The following is a 23,161-nucleotide window of genomic DNA, read 5'->3' as shown; positions in this document are numbered from 1 at the left end:
ATCAGCTTACATTGTAATCTTGAATATACCATACACAATTTCCCAAGAGGTGTGTGTGGTGACATTGACATAAGATAGTTCTCTGAGCTAGAACCTGTACTGATATACTACTAATCCGAGTTAATGTTTTCACATTCAGTAGTAAAGGTGCCTAAGACAAATATATATATATATATTTTTTTTTTTTAGGTATGGGCCTCCGAAACTGCGGAGGTCGATGTTCGCCGATATTCAGTTGAATATGATTCCTAATTGGCTACTGAATTTGCGTTCATTTTATTACACATAGCGCTAGCTGCACTCTAGTACTGCTGCATACATACACACATTAACACGTAGCAACAAAGAATATTTATAAGTTGAAACTTCGTGGCACATTAAAAATGTGTAGTGGACTAATACTCAAACTCGGGACCTTACCATTTTCAGGCAACTACTCTACCAACTGAACTACTCAAGCACGACTCAACGACAGCTTTACTTAGGCCCATATCTCCTCTCGAACCTCCCAAACTTTCTGGCGTTTATTAGTTCTGAACCTCCGAACTTATCGGGGAAATTGAGGATGAAGCAATGTCGCCGATATTCATTTGAATTTAATGGACTCCTATGTTTTCGTCATTTTTTCACATGTGGCAGCAGAAACCTACTAGCAATGATGGACCAAGTGCCACGTGGCAATGAAGAAAATGTATGTACTTACTAACTCCCGATCTCAGTGCGGAATCTGCAGTGGGATCACTTTCGTCAATATCCAATTGACTGTGTCTCCCAGTCGCCACATTGGTTAGCGTTCATTTTTTTTTGTTTTGGAAGGGAGCATTTTAGCCGGCATTCAATAGACTAACTCTTCTAGTTGGTTCATCAATTTGCGTTTTTTCTATCACACATAATACCAGATGTCCACTAGTACTTGTGGACCAAATGGCATGTGGAGACAGGGATATTTATTGAGTTATGGTTCTCCGAACTTAACGCGGTTACTGCGAACTTTATATGTAATGTGCAGATTCGCTTGTATGACTCCAGATGTCTTCCCATGAATTTCGTACGTGTAATTCGATAGCGATTTTATATAAATGGCGCCAATCCTCCGTTGTTTATTAACAATGACTCCAGATGTCTTCCCATGAATTTCGTACATGTAATTCGATAGTGATTTTATATAAATGGCGCCAATCCTCCGTTCTTTATTAACAATAGATCTCACCGTACTGCATCAAGAAACCGCGCTTATTTTTATATGTTTTTCTACGGTTGGCACTAAGCTCATTGCGCTTGCCTATGCCCTGTTATGGTCGGGAAATTGAAGCAAACTCTAAACGTGTAGAAAGACAATCCTTTTCCATCTGCATCTAATTTCTATATTCTTTCAATTAAAATGTAGTCAGTAGTAAATATTTAGTTTCAGTTGAGTTGCACGCCGCGTATGATCGCTGAATTTCACAAGGCTCGCTGTAGTTCTGCTCGCTTCGTTACCGGAATCGGGAATTCCTAGAATGTAGTGTGATGTTGGACGCCCTGAATAAACAGCAGTGAGTTGAATCATAATATTTTTGTTATGGTTGCGTGAGATCTCAGTTGCAAACAACATGTGATTTCGATAAAGAATTCCAGCCCTGAAACGGTATAAACAAGAGTAAAATAACTCTGATATGGCTCGCTTTTTGCAGTTAAAACTGTGGAAAAATATTTCGACGACTACTGTGCACATGGCAAAGAAAAAACACTTTCGTGAACTCAAAGAGTCGACGCCAAACAATCCAGGAGTGAATTTGAGACTACGGGCAATTTCGCAGGAAGAAAAGGGCCTACCGATGAATTTTGAAGATGATATTGATGATTTTGAGTTAGACGTAATGAATGCTGACAAAGCCTTTGATGACCATGAAAGGTTAGTTTATGTTATGAAACTTTGAACGTCCATCTCAGTTGTAAAAGTAACATTTGTAACTAGTAACATATGCCACATGGTGTAGAGTGGCATACGGAGTCTATAGAGTGCGCAAATGTTGAGTGGAAACTTGGTGCTTGAGAACAGTGTGTTTTCATTTGCAGTGTGTTAATTAGTTGACAAAGTTAATTTACGTTTATGTACATTCTCCACGTCAGTTTTAAGACTATATATACCGCACCGTTTTTCCGTATTAGAAATTAAGCAAAATGTTTTTAGAGTTTACAAAACAGGGTTGCCCTAGAATTGTAAAGCATTCAGTATTGTTATGTTGTTGATGCTAACCTGATCAGTGGACAAAGCGTTGCTCGTAAAGCTTATTGGAATTTTAATGTAAGACTGTATGTGTACCTATAAATTTTTAATACTCTACGTTGTTTATTAATTGTATTTTTCTTATTTCAGAGAGATCAAAAGACAGAAACATGTGCAGGCAATGAAAATTGTTGAAAGGAAGTATTTCAAGAAAGCCAAGGAACCAAATATGGTGTTCTGGGAAGAAAAAGAACAGATGCGATATCTTCATAACAACAGCCCAGAAGAGTGGGATGTTGCTAGACTCTCAGAAAGCTTTCCAGTTTCACAGACTGCTGTAAAGGTATGCTTGCATTAGCTTATATGTGGATCTAGTGTATGATAAGAGACAGTGTGAGAATAGTACATGCCTGTTGCCATGAGACAGATTATTTGAGACTTCTATCCTGTGAAATTAAAAATTAATTTTAGGGTTGCCAGTGTGAAATGATTGATGTCTTGTTATTGTGTATTGCCTATAAATATTCTCTCAATTAATACCAGATGTAGCCCAACCCCTGAGATAGCCATCCAAGCCCTAACAGCACAAAATATTTGTTATTCTCCCCATTGGAGCAGTTACCATTGTATCGACTTTTATTTTTTATGTACATATTTATTTATGTTGTTGCCTTCCATGATGCAGCAGCTGCAAAAAGCTATTTGGTAGTGTAAACACTTTATTCTCATTTCTCTCTCAGGACTAAATGGGAAGCCTAGAGCAGTAGATATTGATTACATTGTGTGTAAACTATTTTTTTCCCACGTAAATTTGGAACATAGGGAATTGAGAATATGACTATGCACAAGACTTTGAGAACTGAAAATCAGCATGAAGCAGAGGTGGAGTATATCTCCATTGTCAACAAAAAGGCCACTTGAATATGTAATAGTGCAATGCGTGCGGTACGTTGGGCTGGGCAGGCTACTGTATGGTTGTTACCAGTGTTTTTCCTGATTTATACAATAATATGTTGCCACTAACACTGACAAATAAAAGTTTAATAAAAAAACCTTCTAGTTAAATATGGCAAAATCATTGTTATGGAAGATGTGAAATTTTATGTAAATCATATGCTAAACATGAAAATCAACAGGAAAAAAAAATCAAGTTTAAAATTTTAATTCCTTCGTGGAAACCTTTGCTTTGTTCACCATCAGATTACTTATTTCTGTTAATGCAACTGCAAGGAGGAAGTGTGCTTACTTTCATTCTGGTATATGCTATGATAGAACTACTCTAAAATTATTAGTTGATATTATATGAAAAACATCAATAAACAGAGAAAGAGAGTCTTATATCATATGTCTCTGAACTTGTTGTATGTTGGTTGTCCATAGTCTACGATTTAAGTTTGCGACTTTGATAACACTGTGCTAACATGGGAGAGCCAAAAAAACCACACCATTTTTAGAACTGTTGTCAGTTTTTTCTTTATAGAATTTCTTCTCTTTGCATTCTGTGACAAAAAGAATTTCAGCTTCTCTTCTGGGGCATTAAATTTCCTTCCGTTTACACTAGCTATACATGTTTTTATATCACATACTTACCAAGATACAGAGCTTTAAAGAATGAGAAAATTTCTCAAATTATTTAAAGGACTGCAAAAGTGAATTTTAGCATCATAACTTTACTTTTGTGACTCTTTTTTAGAAGCCTAATCATACATACCTCCAATTGTCAGCATTTACCAATACCTAAAAGCAACCCCTCTCCCCACCACTACCTATCAGTGGGATGTATTTCTGCTTGCAAGGAAAACTCTCCATCACACCTCCCTCAGATTTAGTGGTAAGAGGGCCGAGCAGACAGTTAATCAAAAACTGAACACAAATCAAGCATGAAAACAGGAAGTGTACCGAATTGTGAAAAAAATCAGAATAGAAACAGTGAATGGTTCAATGACAGGAAGTCTTCTGAGTTCGCGTTTCCAAGCAGTCTGATGACTGAGTGAGACAACTGTTCAAGTCTGAGCTTATGCCATTTCCCATGCCTATCTTCACTGAAGACAGTATGATCAAGGGCACAAAGCCAGCGTTGTATGCAGTGTTTACTCTGACACAGGAAGAATTAGACCTTGGCATGCACTAATGTGCAGTAATTGGTGAACACCTTCTACGTGAAGTTATTTGGAATATAACTACAAGAGCCACATTTGAGTCAGTTTGCAAGATGTAGGTGGATTATGTATAACAACACTTTCAATGTAATGTCATAGTAATTTTTATCGATATCCTACTAATATCCATTACCAAAGCAGCAGAACGATCTCTCTGGGCTTTACTGCACTCACCCACAGAATTTGTCGTCTCCAGAACAACAACCATTACAGTGTGACAAGGTCTTTTTAATCCAGTGACACAAGCAGTGGGAAATTTATTTCAATGCCAATAACTGAAATGGCAGCAAAGGACATTGTGATCAAACAGGAAATAGATGATGTCAGTGTGATGATAGTGAATGCACTATGTCAGAGGCTGCTGACTTCTGTAGTGTTACCATCACAAGTGAAGACATGCAGACAGTATTAGACACTTTCCGAAATAACATTTGTTTCCAAAAGAATGCCCCAGTAGTGTGTACTCATCAACATTATGCAAATTTAATCCATGGGATAATCTTTTCCACCATGTAGCAAATAGGTGGGCCACTACTTCAATCACCTTAGGACAAGAAAAGAAGAAAATTTGCACCATTTTTGAGAAAAACCCTCCAATATCTAACTTAGTTGATGTTTTCAAACAGCCAGATGCAATAGCACGTCAATTCCTGAAGCAGAGGAAAGTCTCAATGTGACATTATGCTGTGGAGTCATGAACAGATATACCCTGGATGGTCTTTGCTACTGGCAGTTCTCTAAGTTTGTGAAAAAAATTGTGGTTCCAACATGTAAGACAAAATGAGTCCATCAGTTTGGGGATGTTCGTTACAATAAAAAATGCATCTCGGTACTCATTACTGATAATATTTTTTTTGTGAATAGCACAGGGGCCTGTGACTGCACAAAAAAAAAAAAAGGGGGGGGGGGAACCCAGTGCTCTTCCATTTGCAAACATTCTTGTGGCCATGCATGGAAGAATCCACCCAAATGAGGAGGATACTGAGAGAACTTATGAGAATGGGGAAGTCCTATTTGACAACATCATTGCTGAGGATGCTGTTTGACTTGCCATTTGGACCAGACAATGTGGCATTAAGTTTTTTGTGTTCTGTTACGTCTTTTTTCATTCTCAGTACTGTCTTTTTTGTAAATGTACAGTTAACAACTAAAACTGACATTGTGTTAGATGTAATTAAAATTTGGTTTTTCTGTATAAGTCAGTTACATACCTGCACTGAATGAACATCAACAGGCAGGGAGTTGTCATAAACATTGACAATCAAAAGCACCTGCCATGAATAACTACTTTTTTCATTTTTTAAACTTGTCCTTCACATAAATAAGTAGCCCATTGAGGGTAAGGAGGGTGGGTCCTTCTTGATGTCACATGTTGACCATTACAGACACCCTTTTTAAAAAAATACCCAATTAAAGTTATAATTCTAAAACCTGTACTTTTTCCAGTGTTTTTGATAATTTGAAAATTTTGCCATTTCTTTGAAACTCTGTACCTTCATAAGTATATGGTGTGAAAATACATTTAAACAGTGTATACTGTAGGAAATGTAACACTCTATGGGAATGGGCCAAGTGCATTTTCTCGTACAGAAACGGGAAACATGTTATATGGAAAAAACTGAAAAAAGTGCCAAAAATTGGTAGTTTTTCAGCCTCACCATAGTTATCACAGGTTCTCAAGGTCAAAAGCTCGGAATCTACATCATTAAAAACCTAAATACAACACTCTTAACAGTTCATAAAATTCAGACCTTTTTAAAGTCCAAAGTGTCTGCTAAATGAACTATGTGTATTTCCAGTTACTCCAAAAAAAAGAGACAACAGACTAATTTACTGTGTGGTTTCATGAGCTTAGAATAGTCCATTATTCAAATGTCTAGGCATTCTAATGCTGCTATCACAATAGAAATACTCTCTCATGAGAATTATAGTCAATAATGTGAGTGATCTCAAAAGAAATTGCAGCACTTACTTACTGAGTACAAGGCAGCACAAAGCACAACTTACAGTTGGGCAACACATTTTTTTTATTATTGTACTGAAAGCTGTGAGTTATTTTGTGTGTTCTGTTTCAAATATTCTTCTGGCATATGTGAGAGCTGTACATAGTAAATCTCGGATTTTTTCGTATCTAAACTGTGAGGTTTCTTTTGTTGCACACCATTTACTGTAAGTTGAAGTACTCATGTGTATATACTGTGATACGACCTAGTGCAAAACTATTGGCTGTAAGAAATTTGAAGAAGAAATGCACTGACTGGTGAGCAAATGCTTCATGTAGTCAGTCAGACCAGATGAAGGTGTTCATATTCTTGACTAGTTTGGCCACTTTATAATTTTTATTTTCTTTTTCAGTAGAAAATTCTAAAGGCAAATTGGAGTCCACAAGATAGAGAGAGAATACTGAAGTACAATGAAAGTGTAAAAAGAAACTGGAAGCTGTTGGAAGACGGGAAACTAGATATAGATGATAAACTGAAAACCCATTTAATGAAATTTATGTCGAGGGAAAAAGCTCAGCTTCCATCTTCTGGTAAGTTAGTGTGAATTACTGGAAAATATGCTCTTGTTTTATGTCTTTTTTGGTTAGTTCGAGGAGCAACATATACTTATAAAAACAAATTGGTGGCACACACCAATATTAATAATAATAGCTACTGACTTCGACCTTAAGAGAAGTCCTATTGATCAGTGTAACTTCAGTAATTTCCTTGACTGGAATTAATGTTCCATAAGACTGACTCATTAGCTCAGTTGATTGATTGTATGAACAGTAGTATGAACTTCAGACTTGGTAGTGTCTGTGTAGGTTATAGTATTTACCTGTCAAATATCAGTAATGCTTCAGTCATAGAGCAGTGAGGAGCAGTAGTAGCACTGCCTAGTTTGTTTGCATCATGTAGTTTACTTGTTTTCTTACATGCCGCCAAGAAGTGAATTGTAATTGTTTATTTAGCCATTTCTATAAGTTTTTAATTTTATTGTAATAGTTGACGTATTTTGCAATTGTTAGTGTAGAGTGAGCTAACTTAGTTGTTTAGTTACATGCCACCATAAATGCAAGTGTTCCCTGATTATAATAATAGTAATAATATTAATATCCAGCAACCATTAAATAACATTGATTACTGCCTCAGGTACTGTGCAGTCACTACTTACTCTTATGACAGCAGCTTGATTTTGATCTTGGTTGAGTCTTCATGTAAGCGCAACCTAGTAGTCTTACACTTAATTCCCCTAATTTTTGTCTTTGAAAGGGCTAAGTAAACATGAGGATATGGCTAGGGATTGCGGCCATTGAGAGATTGTAATGGGGGAGTTGGCTTCTGTTCATGAACAGCTGGAAGCTGCATTGGCCACCTTTGACTACCATCATATGGCTGCTGTATGTTGCACTAGTGATGGAATGCAAGGATAGTCTCCCATTGCGGAGATGTCTCCGAACATACCAGTGTAGCTTTTTGGTGATGTGAACCACAGAGAACCCCAGTCTGATGCCAGCTGGTCATCTGATGGTGGCTGGTGGGACGTGCCCAGATGTGGCAATGTTTCGTGAAGAAGTTGTATGAGGTTAATGCTGAAAGGCTGTGAGCTCCCACTACTTATGAGGCAGAGCCAGCAGGTCATACATCCCTGGCTCATAAGACAGTGGTCTCTTCTCTGTCATGGTCAGGTCGTCCACAGACAGGAAAGAAAGTAGTGGTAGGGAGTTTAGATGCACAGTGACCCCTCTTAGGGGAAAAGGATCATGGAAGGGGAACAGTCAAAATGCCCACTTGATGTGTACTCCTAAAGGAATTGTTGACCAGGTGGAAGGACCGAACAGTAATTGAGTGTGCAGGTTGCAGTCACCTGGAGGTCATCCCTTACATCAGAACTAAGGCTGTCCATCACCTGAGTTTTGAGACCATTCCCAGTTCTTTCTGAAGACCAGTGACATGGTGAAGACAGCTAGCCTCACTCATGAGGTATCTGCACAGCTTTTGTTTTGCAGCATTGTTCTGAGAACTGACTTGGGCCCTCTGGTCTAGAGCAAAGTCATTAGTGTAAACCAGAGGCTTCACTGGTTCTGTGATGAGATTTGCTGTAGATTCTTTGACCTACGATACACAGTGGATACTTCTGAAGGTGTTCTGGTTAGATCAGGTGTACACTATACCCCAGAAACATCCACTCTGGTGGCAAGAAGAAGAAGAAAACCAGCACTGTATAAACTTATTTCAACAGACCGAATATAAAATGCATTGAGTGAGAGCCTTCGAATGTAGAGTATATTTTTAGCTCGACCATTATGACAGTCTGGGAGAAAATCGAGCATCTCTCAATTAGTATGGATTCAACAGAAACCACTTGAGTGAAACAAAGCTTGCTGTATTCACACACATCTTGCTAACAAGAGATGCAGGCAAAGAGGTAGATTGTGCCATCTTATATTTTTTAAATGTATTAGGCATGTACAACATCAGCTACTAGCCAAGATACGATCATACGGAGTATCTTCACAAATATGTGACTGACTTGAGGACCGTTTGGCTAATAGAATCCAGTATGTTGTACTCAGCTGCAAAAGTTCTATAGCCATGATAGTATAATAGTACCTATGATGTTGTCAGTATACATAAATGGTTTATTGTATAGGATCAGTAGACTGTTCATTAATGATGCTGTTGCCCACAAGAAAGTCTCATCATAGTACGATCATAATGGAATGCAGGAAGACCTGGACAGAGTTACAACTAGGTGTAATGATTGGCAACTCTTGAACTGTGGATAAATACAAGATACCACCTGTAAATGAAGATTAAGAACCTGATAGTATTTTACTACAAGGATAGTGGTGAACATCTTGAGCATGTCACATTGTGTAAGTATGTAGTGTTAACTCCAAATTTGAAATGGTACAATCTTGTAAAATCGGTATTAGGGAAGAGAACTGGAGGGGTTGGAAGGGACTTGAGAAAGTGCAGTTCATCTTTAAAGGAAATTACATACAAGACTTTGAGTGAACCCAGCCCTGCTCCAGTGCTTGAAGTCCTTATCAAGCAGATGTAATAACAAAAATCAAATAATTTCAGAGACATGCTGCTACTAATGTAACAGGTTGATACAGCATGTACGAAAATATAACACCAAGAAACTGAAATGGAAATCCGTGGAGGAAAGATGGTGCAGTTCTTGCAAAACACTCGTGGCTAACTATAGAGAACTGGTATTTGAAGAAGAGTGTGTGACCATTATGCTGTAACAATTGTATATGTCACTTAGTAAACATTAAAATGAGATAAGAAAGATTAAGGCATGTAAAGATGAATATAGTTAGACATTTGTTCACCTCACACGCTAAAACAGTGAAATAGGACCTAAAATAGATATCATTGGTATGATGTACCCTCCACAATGTACTGTACAGTGGCTTGTGGAATATACACATACATCAGTCTCACCTAGGGAAACAATTTGCCATAAAAAGGCTATGTCTTAAAATAGGCAGCTAGTATTGTGGTTTGAATTAAGTGTTAAAATGAGTATTTTTCAGGGTTGTCTTGATGAGTTAGCTATTAGGTTGGTGGAATACAAGGGGAAAACACAACTAATAACCACCCTCAGTAGAACAAACCTTCCTTCAGGTTGAGAGTGGGGTGTCACAGTGGTTAATACACTGGACTTGTATTTGGGAGGACAGAAGTTCAAATAACTCCTCATCCAGCCATCCAGATTTGTTTCCTGCAGTTCCCCCAAACCACTTAGTCTAATGTCAAGATAGTTCCTTTTGAAACGACATCGCAAATTTCCTGCTCCATCCTTCCTTATTCTGCTGGCCAGAGTGGCCAAGCAGTTCTAGGCGCTACAGTCTTGAACTGCGCGACCGCTACAGTCTCAGGTTCGAATCCTGTCTCGGGCATGGATGTGTCTGATGTCCTTAGGTTGGTTAGGTTTAAGTAGTTCTAAGTTCTAGGGGACTGGTGACCTCAGAAGTTAAGTCCCATAGTGCTCAGAGCCATTTGAACCTTCCTTATTCTGAGCTGCTTCTATGTCACGAATGACTACTCGACAGGACATTAAATCCTAATTTTCCTTCAAGTTGAAGACTATTGTTTTTTTGTAATGTGCACAATCAATTTGTGGTGGTTAAGCCTGTTCAACTTTGTGGATAATACCCAGCCAATTTATTTAGTCATAATAATTTGTAAATGATGTATATACTTTTATTTTCATCTGGTATTGTCACCTACACACAGTTCATAGTTTAAGTAATGTTTGAATAACTAACTGATTTTGTTGTCAGCAACAAACAGATTTTTTTCCCTGATTTCGCTACTGTACTTCTTTAAAATATTGTGGATACTATTGTTTATGCACCAACTTTACAAACAGATATTTGAAATCACAAAAACTGTACCAACACTCATGAGCAATACAGTAAACATCTTTTTATCTGAAATAATTGGGACGGTGACCGGTTCTGATAACAAAAATTTCAGATAAACCAAAGTCCCTCTGTTTTCACACATGAAACACCCTGAATTGCATTAATACCACCAAATATGTTCATAGAATGTGTGTAGGATATGTAGAATGTTATTGATATGGTTGTGAATAAACCTACGTGTTTTTGACTGAAAAAATTGTGTTGATGTGTTAAAAAGATGCCAAAGTATGATTGAAAACTCAGTTTTTAAATGCTGAGTAACAAAGCTCGTTTATTTTGTGTTCTGACAGAAAAAATTCCATCTTTTTTGGCAGCAGGAAAAACAGGAGTTATAATTTTATTACCTACTCTTTTGAATACAAAATAAACTACTAATCAAAGAAATGAAAACTTTCACTAGAGGAACTTTAAAGTAAAAACAACAACAAAAATTTTGCTTATGGACATTGAAGTTCCGGGACACTTCATTGGAATTTGTTTTTTGGTAATAAAGCCTGTAATGGTTTTTTGGTTTTTGGGTTGAGAAACTTTTGTTGCGACAATATAGCTCCAATGTTGGAAACAAACACTTCCGGGATAAGTCTGCTCCTCCTGTTGGCTGATGTACTCCAGGGCAATTTGAATCGCTTCGCAACCAGCTGTGTGAGGAATCTTTTTCTCTGCTTCATCATCAGAGACATATTCTTCTGATGCTTTCTGATTGGTCGCAATTTCAATGATTTCTTCCTCTGTCAAATAAAAAATGTCATTTTCCATCCACTCCTCAACGTCTTCGAAGTTCGTGTCTGCACAACCCGGTAGCTTCTCCAGCTTCTCTCACAAAAATTGCATCATTTTCATCTGTTTCTGGCATGTCACCTTGAGTTTCGGTTTTGCCTCCTTCTTCCCACCTCTCATGAGTTGCCTTATGATGTAAGAGTTTTTTACAAGACCTAATGAGAGAAATTGCAGGAATTAGATCCCAAGCATCAGCAATCCAATTAATGACACTTAAAACATCAATTTTTTTAAGAGCTTGTACAAAATCTTTTTCAGCATCAATCACACCGATGAAGTATTCCAGCAGCTTGCGTCCGTAATGTTTTTTATCGCCTCAAGAACACCTTGGTCCATCAGTTGACATAGAGACATGACATTTGGTGGGAAAAACACAACTTTGATATCCCCATCTTGTAGATCAACTGGGTGAGAAGGAGCTTTGTCCACAAGAAGTAGTGCTTTTCAAGGAAATCCATTTTCCTCCACATATTTTTCTACAGCTGGAACAAACTTTGCCTGGAACCACTCTTTGAAGATGACACTGTTCATCCATGCCTTAGACTGACCCATGTGCCACAATGGCAAAGGTTTGTCAGCGGGCTGCCATCTAAATGCTCTTGGTTTTTTTGGATTTGCCAATTAAAGTAAGGCACAGTTTATGATTGCCAGTGGTATTGTTGCATGTGAGAACAGTAACTCTTTCTTTGCTTTTTTATATCCGGATGCTGTTTTTTCTTGTTTAAAGACAAGGGTTTTTGTTGGCAACATTTTGTAATTCATCCCGGTTTCATCACAGTTGATTGCCAATATAATCTCCTATGTCGATGATTGTGTGCAGTTTCTTCTTAAATCAGCAATAGTGGCTTCATCCGCGGATGATTGCTGCTGTGAATTGGCTCGTAAAAAGTCATTGCTTTTTGTTGAAGTAAATGACCTGAAATTGGCACACCTTTGGCTCTTATTTCTTCGTGCCACAATAATTGTACTCCTACCAATGTTCAAATCTGCAGCAACTTTTGCAAGTGGCTCACCAGCATCAATTCTCTGCAGAGCGTGAAGCTTCTGTTCGAACAAGATCCTATTCTTTTATTTGTTTCGCGCATGTAGTCACATTCAGCATTTTTTTTACTGACGCTCGACAGATTTTTTTTACTTTTTATTTTATACTTTTTTCCCCACACCACTGTTGTCTCTGGACATTTTAAAGTATGTAGCATAAGCGTGAAACATTAAATTGAAAACACACAGACGCATGACTTGACAACACTCAAGATGCAATTTACAAAGCTTTTGAGTTTTGAAACCAGGCTGTGGCAGCCATTGAATGAAAACACTCGATACATCTAACCCCTCTGCCCTGTCCTACCCAAGCCCACATGGCAACACAACAGTGTGTTGTACATTCACTGTTAAATTGTTAAACGCTCAGCTTCATCTGATGAACCAACAACAGGCGGAAAGTGTTTGGTGCCACACTGTCATTGTCGGTTTTGACAGGGTTGCGCCGGACTGAATTGAGTAGTACTGTACATACTGTACTTTTCGGTAGTTCCAATAGATTGCAGTGGAATGAAACCACACAATATGAACAAGAAACATGCTAAAACTTCAACCAACACTGACCACATTCGGACTTTTGACAAGTGCCAGTGCACTGATTAGCAGTAGGCTGCCGAAAAACACCAGTGAATGCATGGCTCCAAGTGCAGACAAGTTGAAACTTGTTAAGTGTCAGTCTAGCTAGCTGAGAGCGTAGCTGTGAGGTGCATCAGACAGCGCCAATGAGAGCTGTGAAAATTGGAAAAATTTGTTCAGGTAAAGTAGATTTTAGATAAAAACACTTCGGATAAATGGGAGTTCACTGTAGTTTTTTTCGAAAGTAAGAAAAAAAAAAAGAAGATGAACACCAAAAGTCTGATACAAAATTTCAAATAAATTTTATGCACTTGGTCTGCAATTTTCTGTTGTAAATACATTTTTTAGAACAAACTTGGAGCCACATGGAGTTTTTGATGTCTAAATTCCAACTCGTCATTTCTTTGCGATTGTTCACTTCATACTAATTTTTGTCAAAGCCAAGTTACTGGTAATCTGAAGGAGCCATTTTTGAACTGCAAGGGAAACCACACTGATTTCCCAAGCCATACTTCTTACTTCGTTCTGTTATGAAATATGTGTCACTTAAAACTGTGCATTATACTACTGAACAATAGCTTAACAGCATCCTTCTGGAGCAGCTTTTTTGCCCTACATCACAGAAACTCGAAATTCTCCCTATGGCTGTTGGTCTGTTTGTGCTAATACATTACTTCATTCTTTCCAAATTTTTGTCCATGATAGTGAACAGGGCCGGTTCGAGATCATTTTTCCACCCTAGTGACTTATCAGTTGATACCCCCTCCTTTAGCTTTACTGTCATGCATTTTCAGCTGTTGTCAGTTTTCACTACTAATGTACACAAATCTTGCACCTAGGTACCCCTCTCAGCTTAGCACCCCAAGCAGCTGTTAGTTATTGTGGTAAGTCATGTATAGAAATCTTACAGTGTGGTAACTAAGGGAAGTGGCCTGTGAAAGCCTAATATTCAGAGTCAGTATTTCCACTCTCAAAATGTTTTCTCTAGCTCTTTACACTACTTGCATCTATTGAGTGGTCACCACTGCACACATTCTGCAGTAAACAATAAAGATGTTATGAAAACTGTTTGAGATATTCAGTTATTGTGTACTGTTGAAATGGTATCTAATCGCGTGCCATTACCACACAATGTATAAGGCATACTTTTTTGTACCGGTTATTTCACTATAAGTTCATTATGTCAGCAGCAGATGACACCAGGTGCTGGAAAGTGGTTAGATGCAATACAATATCATAATAAAATCCCAGCATTGGGCAACCCTGCATGAATTAAGAGTTGGGAAGAGTAATTCTCTTTCAAAATCTCTCTCACAAGGTACTGCTTCAGTTACCTTGCCTGATGGACTTCAGTGAAGTCAAAGAAATCAGTTTACAAAAGGGTAACCTGCAACAAAACTGAAACCTCACACTCTGCGTTAGCTGGTGTGCTGATATGAACCTGCTTGCAAGTTCAGATGTCAAGATTGTGGACTATTGAGCTGCTTGCCTTATAACTTCAGTCTCAGATTTCTACCTGTTGTGCACAAGGAATGAGAGCTTCAGGAAAACCACTAATCTTCACTTTACTTTTCAGGAAAAATGGAATGTTCAGCCTCCAAACAAATTATTAACATTGTGGTTTGTAAAAAGTCCCTGATTACATTGATCATGACATCACTAAGAAGAAAAAGTGTTTTAGAGTACAGTCATTCTGTCATCTGATAATTGTTTGGAATAAAGCTTAAATGCAGATAATAAGTGGCTTTTTGTGGTGGACAGCATTTTTTTTTTTATTTTTATTTTTTTTTTTTTTTTTTTTTTTAGGAGGATCATTGATTGCAAAACACCTTTTATCACCACCTTGCCTTAAGGCTTATTCATGATCTGTGTATCTTTTCACTATGTCTGTGATTTCACAGTATTCATTAATTGTTTCCAGGTATTGCTGGGTGTCAGTAATTTATTTACAATAGCTCTGAGCCTATTTTATCATAAATTCTCTTTTAATCAGCTTCAGAAAAATAGTAGTATACACTTCGAGATAATCCATAAAACCCTATTAGAAAGTTTTGCAGTGTTTATTATCCAGTAAATATGGATGTTGTCACCGCACAAAAGCAATGATAATCAGCAGCTTTGGTTTCAAACTACAAGCCTGTGGTCTAATTGTACAATAAGTAGGAATGAACTTGATATTGGAAATAAAACCTCTCTGTATTGTGAGTTGAAGAGGTCAACATTACTACAGAATTCCAGTTTGCTGGCCTCAAAATCCTTAATCCAGTTTTAACTGTTACTAATGATTAAAAGAAAAATGCATTTAATTGAAGCGAAAGCTGCTTCATCACAAATAAATAATTTTAAAAGAGCAAACTGTATGGTTTTATGGTTCATACTTATAAAAGGAAATAATTGTAATTGTCAATCGAAGACGGCCATATTACAAGGAGGGGGAAAAAAAATGTGAAGCTAACTCAAACTGGTGAGGTATTGGCTTTCTTCTAGGCTTGACCTGAGTGAGTGAGTGTCACAATGCACATCCAAAAATTGAGATGTGATCCCCTGTCAGTGCTCCTTATTGCTTATTTCTTCTTTGCCAATGATGTGTAAAAGTGGAAAATGCTAAGTTTCGCCATGGGTCCGAGTCTATATGAAACTGTAGGTTCTTCTGTAAGTAGCTGAGTACTCCATTCACATGTTGATTGAGGCCAAGGGTGTGTCACTTCCAAAGAACCATGCATAGTAAAGCACTATAGTGCTCAAACTAGGGATGGCACTTTTCGTACGTGAGAGAAATATCCAAATTCTCAAACCTCGTAAGGCCTCTCAAAGAATGTTGAACTGTGCTGCCCTCTATTGACTGGGTATGCAAATCAATGTACTTTAAGAATAAATACTACTCCCTAGGATTGCAAGTATAGGGTTAAGCCCTGTATAGACTTTACACGTCTCAAACAGTAGGTAGCTCAGCCTCAAACGTGGCTGTAAGTGTGGAAAAGAGTCACATGTGGCAGTTAAGGTTTGGATTTGAAACAGTGGTATACAGCACACTCAACAGTGGCTTGCAGAGTATGGGTGTAGGTGAAAACAGTTCTCTCTTCCACCAGGACAGTGATACTAAGCATACTGCCACGAACAGCTAAATACATTCATTGAAAGTTTGAAATACATTGTAGTCTCCTAAAGCAAAAGTGATTATGAAGCCACATCCAGAAGCCTAGGGTAAAGTATTGACAATGCAGTCATCAAAATTGATAGAATCTATTTTTGTGTTTTCGGTTCATCATCAACTTGCCTTCATTTTAAAATATATTTCTAAATTTTAAGATACATTCAGTTCACGTAAGCCTGAGAAAATGACCATAGGCTTTTTTTTCTTTTGTTTTATTTGATAAACTATGTCATTTTAAATTATTTAGCGTAGTTCGTGTGTAAAAGAAAGACTGCAGCAGCTACAATCTGCAGCACATGTAGTGTTAACACACTGATGTGTCTTCAAAAAAAAAAAAAAAAAAAAAAAGCTCCAATTTTGAAAACTCTGTGTCAAAAATACATTTTATACTTAGTGTACATTACGATAAAACAAAATTACCTAAGTAAGGAAGTAAATTCATAAGGCTTATAAATACTATACTTATTGCAACACAAAAGATTTTGTTTGTAACAGACATCTAAAAAAAAAAAAAATCATCTGCAGCAAATGACAACATACTGCTATTATTCATACTCGCATTAGTAACCTACAAAGGAAAAGAGCTACGACTGCCTTGAAAGATTTCATTGTTCAAATAGTGTATCCTATAAGTTGTATTTCTACTTTCAAAACTAATAGCAGGAACAAATAAGACATCACACTGCATTTTCTATGACATCTGGGAAATATTCAGAAGGTCCTGATGTCCTCTTTGCTTTCTTCACTACACACTACAGGTATTTGGGGCAATGCTATCCCACTTACCACAAAGGAATGCCATCAATTTCTATTTTATTTATTCGTTTATTCCCCCCTCCAGGATCCACACTTCACAACCACTGTTGGTGATGGGGGCAAAAAAGATGCCACTTGATAAACTACATTTGTTTATCGTGCTGATGCCTTGACTCTGAACATCTTTTTTTCTTAAATTAAGTGTAGAGTTTCTTGCAAGTGTTAACTGTCCCTTCATTTCACAGCACTACATCTGCACCCTTGCAGCTAGTTTGAATGTCTCTTCCCCCTCCTTACATTTTGTGATGTGGTCTTGTAACTCAGGTGACTGTTAGAGTATAATTTGATTTTTTTGAGACATTTTAGCTGTATTTCTTTATCCTAGCAGTTAAGTGTAATTTTCTCCAGTGCTAATAGCAATTGCATATATCTAGCTCTGTTATGTTCAAGTCAACATTTCACTTTTATTGAAAAGTATGTTTGATCAAAAATACACAAACATTTTCAATTCATTATTTCAGATTCACTTTCAGCATTGAATCCTGGTACACTTCCACCAAAACAATTACGTCGTGGAGGTGACAAGATTGCAGACACTGGAAGACTGAATGCAACAAAACCGAAGAAGGAGCCACATCAAGACCAACAACACAAAAATAAGAGCGAATTGCCAGGAACATACAAGATAGGTGATTCTCATTACGACAGTGATGATGGGGAGTTTTTGTTCCGTGTACCTGGAATGAATTCTTAGTGCATTAGATGTTTTGATAAACATAACACTGTGGCAGACTGGTACAAAATGAACGTTGAAAAGTATAGCTTATTTTTTATAATGCACTGATCTGATTAGAAGCATGATGAACTTTTGAAATACAAATTGCATGGGAACCCTATGGTGGTGATGTTTTTCTTTAATCAGAGCAACAACTTTTTTATTGAAGATGTGTGAAGCTCGTAAGTATGACCATCAGTCGTTGAGTGTATAGAGTAAGTAATAAATTTGTTGTTAAATACTGTATCCAAAGTACATTTGCATATTTTGGTGTAATTTAATCACTTTCTGATAACCCCTAAATTGCCAAAGGTAATGGTACAGCTTGAAAAGTGCTATGATCATTTAATCAAATTCTGTGCCATTTAACAGTGGAAAATCTGGGATGGAATAACAACAATATGAATTAGGATAAATTGCTACTTACCACACTGAGAAGACACTCAGTGGCAAATATGCACATTTAAAAGGAGACTAAGCTGTCAGACAGAGTCATCATTCAGATTTGCGAAATACACACACACACACACACACACACACACACACACACACACACACACACTTTTTTTGGGGGGGGGGGGGGCCTTGAGGCCCAACAGCAGTGAGTAGCAATTTTGGCTAGGGTTAAGTAGTGGAGGTACAGAAGAAGGATGGGGGAAGATGCTGTAGTGCTGTTCGAAAGGGAAGAGACGTGGCAGGGACAAAATGGTGGGCTGCGAGGTGTAGCATTAAGAGGCTATCCTTGAGGGAGCGGGGGAGGGAGGACTTACAAGTGCACTGAGTTGGCGACAGAAGATGTGTTTTTTTGAGACTGCTGTAGGAGCTGGGAAGGGCATAGAGGCATGTGGAGGCCAGGTGTTACAGGAATGACGTGCTGCAGTGAAAGTTTCCACTTGAACAGTTCAGAAAAGTGGGTTCAGTGGTGGGAAAAATCCAGATGTCATGAACTGTGAAGAAGTTGTTGAAGGCAAGGACACTGCATTGCACAACATTTTCAGCAACTGGCAACTGGGTGGTCTATGTTTCTCTTGGCTGCAATTTTACTGTGACCATTCATGCAGACAAACAGCTTGTTAGTGGTCAGTGGCATGCAGAACACCACAGAGTTGCTGCAGCCAAGTTGGTAGACCATATAGCTGTTTTCCCAAATGGCCCTGTCTTTGATAGGGTAGTAGTCCTGCGACAGTACTAGCGTAGGTGGTAGTGGAAGGATGTATGGGACTGGAGGAGGACTTTGATAGCTTAATCTGTTTTTAAATGTGCCTGTCTCTCACTTAATGCCTCCTCTATGTGGCGAGCAGCAATCTGTTCTGTTTCATTTAAGCTACAATATGTCGTAGACTGTGATGACAAATATTGAGTAAAATATATAGTCAAACCCCCAAACTATTTGATTATCAAAAGGAGATGGTTTTGACCAACAAAGCATATTGTAAAGGTTCAACCAGTACTTCTCAGGAAGCACCTCACACTCATCTCGTAGCTGAATGAGGGCATGGAAGGGAAAGTGTGACAAGATCGAAATAGCATGACCGGGTAAACACTGGATAGGCCACAGACATTATATCTCCCAGACCTTGTATGGTGATTAGGAATATTCCTCTCTAGATCTCTACACCACAGAAGGAAACCAATGTAGGTCCATAGTAATGGAATATGCTGGTAGACAGAAAAATAAGCTAGGGAAAGCAGATACAAGGTACTGTGTCCAAGCAGGGAAGGCCTTCAAAATGAATATATATAAGTATCCATGAGCAGTGTAAGGCAAAGTCATCAGATAAATTGAAGAGTGCACAAGTAGGCGCAGCACCCAGCAGCATTGAGAGGATGGTGGCTGCTGCTAATGGGACAAAAAAGACCTTGACTATGAGAAGACTGTGATACTCTAGTGGAAGCGAATTCACCAGTGTGTTAAGTAGAAACCCTACCTTTTCATTGAATAGTACTGAAGAGAGAGAGCCTGTGTCTCTGTTATTATGTAGAATTTCAGTTGTTAATGGAACAAGTCATAGTTTGATGCTTATCTCGTGGAAGATAGGACAAGGGTTCATTGATTAATTTGTGAGTTAAACCAATGTGCTAGTGATTATGAAGTGAACGGAACAAGTGCTAGAAATGCACTTGCTGCTGACAGAGGGCGTTAAAACACGGAAACAAGGTTCTACTGAGTCTGTAGGCAGTTATATAAAACAGTGTACATAGGTAAGGGGCAAAGGGTTGGACATCTCACATGTCTTTTTATTAATAGTTCAATAAACTGGCTTAGAGGAGAACTTACGGCTTTGGCAGACCAATGATGCCAAATTCCCTCTTGCTTCCATCACCTAGTAAAAGTTATTGTGACGTGTACCTACACAATTTTAATCTGCCAAGGAGATTCTACTCCCTCTCATCTCTGTTTAAAGGTTAATTAAGGTAATCAAATACCCACAGGGTCGTTAATGTCCTGATTGTGCCACAGATGCCATACCAACCCCATATCAGTGAACTGGACCCGTGCTGGTATGTGACAGTTAATTTTGTGAGTAGTCTCTCCCATGTGTTTCTTTATTTTATTTTCATTTTCAGCTGCCCTTAACATATTCCAGAATGATCATAAATTTACAGGAAATCAGTGTTGAATGACTAATACAATGTTTTATTCATTTATCATGTGACTAATTAGTGATTAGTACATAACTCGTACTAGCACTTGGATGGGCGACCGTCCGGGTCTGCTGAGTGCTGTTGGCAAGCAGGGTGCAAGGCAAGTTGAGGAGCTACTCGTTGAGAAGTAGCAGCTGCAGTCTCTTAAACTGACTTCAGCCAAGAATGTGGTGTGCTGACACATGCCCCTCCATATCAGCATCCAGTGATGCCTTAGGGCCAAGGATGATATGGCGGTCAGTTGGTACTGTTGGGCTGTCAAGGCCTGTTCAGACGGAGTTTAGTATATAATAATACCGGCTGGAAAATGGGTTTAAATGAAGTATATGATACTGCTTTCTCAATTCACAGGCAAACTGTCACCTTTCAATGTAACCTAAGACTCAGACTACACTACAGATCAGTCTGTCATCACTGGAGTCCTGCGTGACCTAGTAAGCAAGCACACAATGTGCTACCTGCACCAGTTATTGTTGCAGAGCATGGAAGTTTTGAACATGTCTATCCACGTGCGACTACAGCCAGCACGGGCTGCTGTGTATGTATGTGGTTATGCAGCCTGAGAAAGCAAGTTGCAGTGCAAAATAGGACTGAAACCTATGTGTACTCGTTTAAGAAACAGAAGGGTCCAAAAATAGGTATGTGGAATAAATTTTGGTTGGTTGTAGATGAAAACAGCAAGTCTACTGGGTATGAATAGTGCATTACCTGTTGAACTCTATTATGTTTCTTGTCAGGAACAATTCATGTTAAGAAACGCAGTTTGTAAGAAATCCGCACTGACATCTCCTTCAGAAATACCGGTAGCAATACAAGAATTCATTACAGCAAAGTGTGTTCCAATACATGCTAAAGGTATAAAACTGTAGAATACTGAGTATGGTGAAGGTTTCAAATAACTATGCCAAGTATTAACAGATCTAGGTGCTCACTATGGAGAAGTCAGCTCTACAGATGCAATGCCGCCCTCAACTGTAAGTAAACATGCCAAGAAACAGACTACTGCAATTCGAAACAGCATAATGCCTTCTGTACTACAGGAGCTATAAATAAAGCACAGTTGATACATGGACTGATTCACAGTCACAGACTGGTCCCATGTGAATATTGTTTTATTTACCTCTAAATTCTGTGGTGTTAGGAAAATCAAAGTGAATATTATGAAAGAAGTAGAACAACAGATGGTGGACTGTAAAATGTTGTCAGACATTTTGCATAATTTTGTTTTGTCATTGGGCTAAGTGTCAATATAACAAAAGCTTTGAAAAATCATGACTGGCTTCCTTGTGCTGCTCATTGAATTACCACTGTACTTAGTCACACTTTTGATGAAAAAACTTCTTGTTAAATTGCGCCCTGAACATTGCAGTAACAATAAATACTGCAAAGTGTGTTGTACAGTATGTGAAGAAAAGTGACCTCTGTCCTTTGAATTCATATCTAAACCAAGCGGTCAGTGCTTGCTGAAACAACTTTTATACTATGTTTGTATTTGCATACTCAGTATAATGAAGCCACTGCTGTACTGACAGAAATAATTCCACTCACAGATATGATAAATTAGCTTGCAGGAAGAGTTATGGTTTTCCTGAAAAGAGGCCACAGATGAATTAGAAAGTGAAAAAACAGCCTGCCAGCCAATTAGTTCTTTTTTGGTTTCACAAGCTTCCACAAATCTGTAGTGTGAAAGACAGTTTCTGCAATAACTAGTACAGTTTCATAATATAATGCAAAGATAGATTTGTAACTACTTAGTCTAACTGACATATACTAACAGATATGTATTTTTCACCATGAGGTACAATGGTTTAAAAATTGAGCCCTGACTTTTCCACTTGCGAAAGTTGTCATTATTTCCATATGTAAAGTTGTTACTTCTGTCGCCATCTTATTGTGATCTTAGTATGCCTGACGTAAATGAAAAATGTGAAATTCCTAGCTGCGTGCAAGATATGCAGGTACAATATGCAATCCTTAATACATTTGTTTCTGTTGAGTTAGTGCATTGTTTCTTATATACAAATGGAAACATTGTAATTCGGATAGTATTCCACCAGTGTAAAACACTTTTTATTTCAGAGTAAGCCTTCTAGGGCTCCACATCAGTTCTCTCTCTCTCTCTCTCTCTCTCTCTCTCTCTCTCTCTCTCTCTCTCTCTCTCTCTCTCTCTCTCTCTGTGTGTGTGTGTGTGTGTGTGTGTGTGTGTGTGTGTGTTTCATTCATTAACATAGGTCCTTCAATTGCAGTATCATTGCCCTCCAGAAAGAAAGAGTGTTTCAATGAGTAGAAGAGTAAGAAGTTGAAATACATCTCTATATTTTGATGCTTCCCAGAGGAGATGATGATGATGTCCAAGTGGTGGAGCAGACATGAAAAGAATCTATCACGGCTCGGTGCAGTTGCAAGATGTATTTTTATGCATCCCAACAACAAGTGCACCCAGTGAATAGTGCTTTGGTGAAGGTGCCATGTAACTAACAATTTGTGGAAGCCATTTAAATCCAAACCACATCAGTGGTCTACTGGTGATCAACTTACTTATAAATGTTCTTCTCTTGCAAACAAGGGAGTGGTGTGAAATTTTATGACTGTATAATGTTCTTCGAATGTTTTCTTCATGAGAGTAGTCCTATATGCC

General features: G+C 38.1%; 1 protein-coding gene across 2 annotated transcripts; it reads left to right on the top strand.

Moving 5' to 3' along the window:
- Positions 1-1,308: 1,308 nt before the first annotated feature.
- LOC126299281 (neugrin) lies at positions 1,309-17,998 on the top strand. 2 transcript variants are annotated; one of them, XM_049991066.1, is made up of 5 exons: positions 1,309-1,535; positions 1,674-1,894; positions 2,360-2,552; positions 6,727-6,901; positions 17,624-17,998. In XM_049991066.1, exons 2-5 carry the CDS (start codon positions 1,713-1,715, stop codon positions 17,854-17,856), a joined length of 783 nt encoding a protein of 260 aa, XP_049847023.1. In that variant the 5' UTR covers positions 1,309-1,535; positions 1,674-1,712; the 3' UTR covers positions 17,857-17,998. The 2 variants fall into 2 exon arrangements, with proteins under 2 accessions (XP_049847023.1, XP_049847022.1); XM_049991065.1 differs by lacking the exon at positions 1,309-1,535 and having other exon boundaries at positions 1,542-1,894.
- The last annotated feature ends 5,163 nt before the right edge of the window (positions 17,999-23,161 follow it).

Source organism: Schistocerca gregaria, chromosome X (assembly GCF_023897955.1).
Source record: "Schistocerca gregaria isolate iqSchGreg1 chromosome X, iqSchGreg1.2, whole genome shotgun sequence".
Taxonomy (NCBI): Eukaryota; Metazoa; Arthropoda; class Insecta; order Orthoptera; family Acrididae; genus Schistocerca; species Schistocerca gregaria.
Note: the sequence above shows the minus strand (reverse complement) of the source record. Positions and strands in the feature narration are given on the sequence as shown.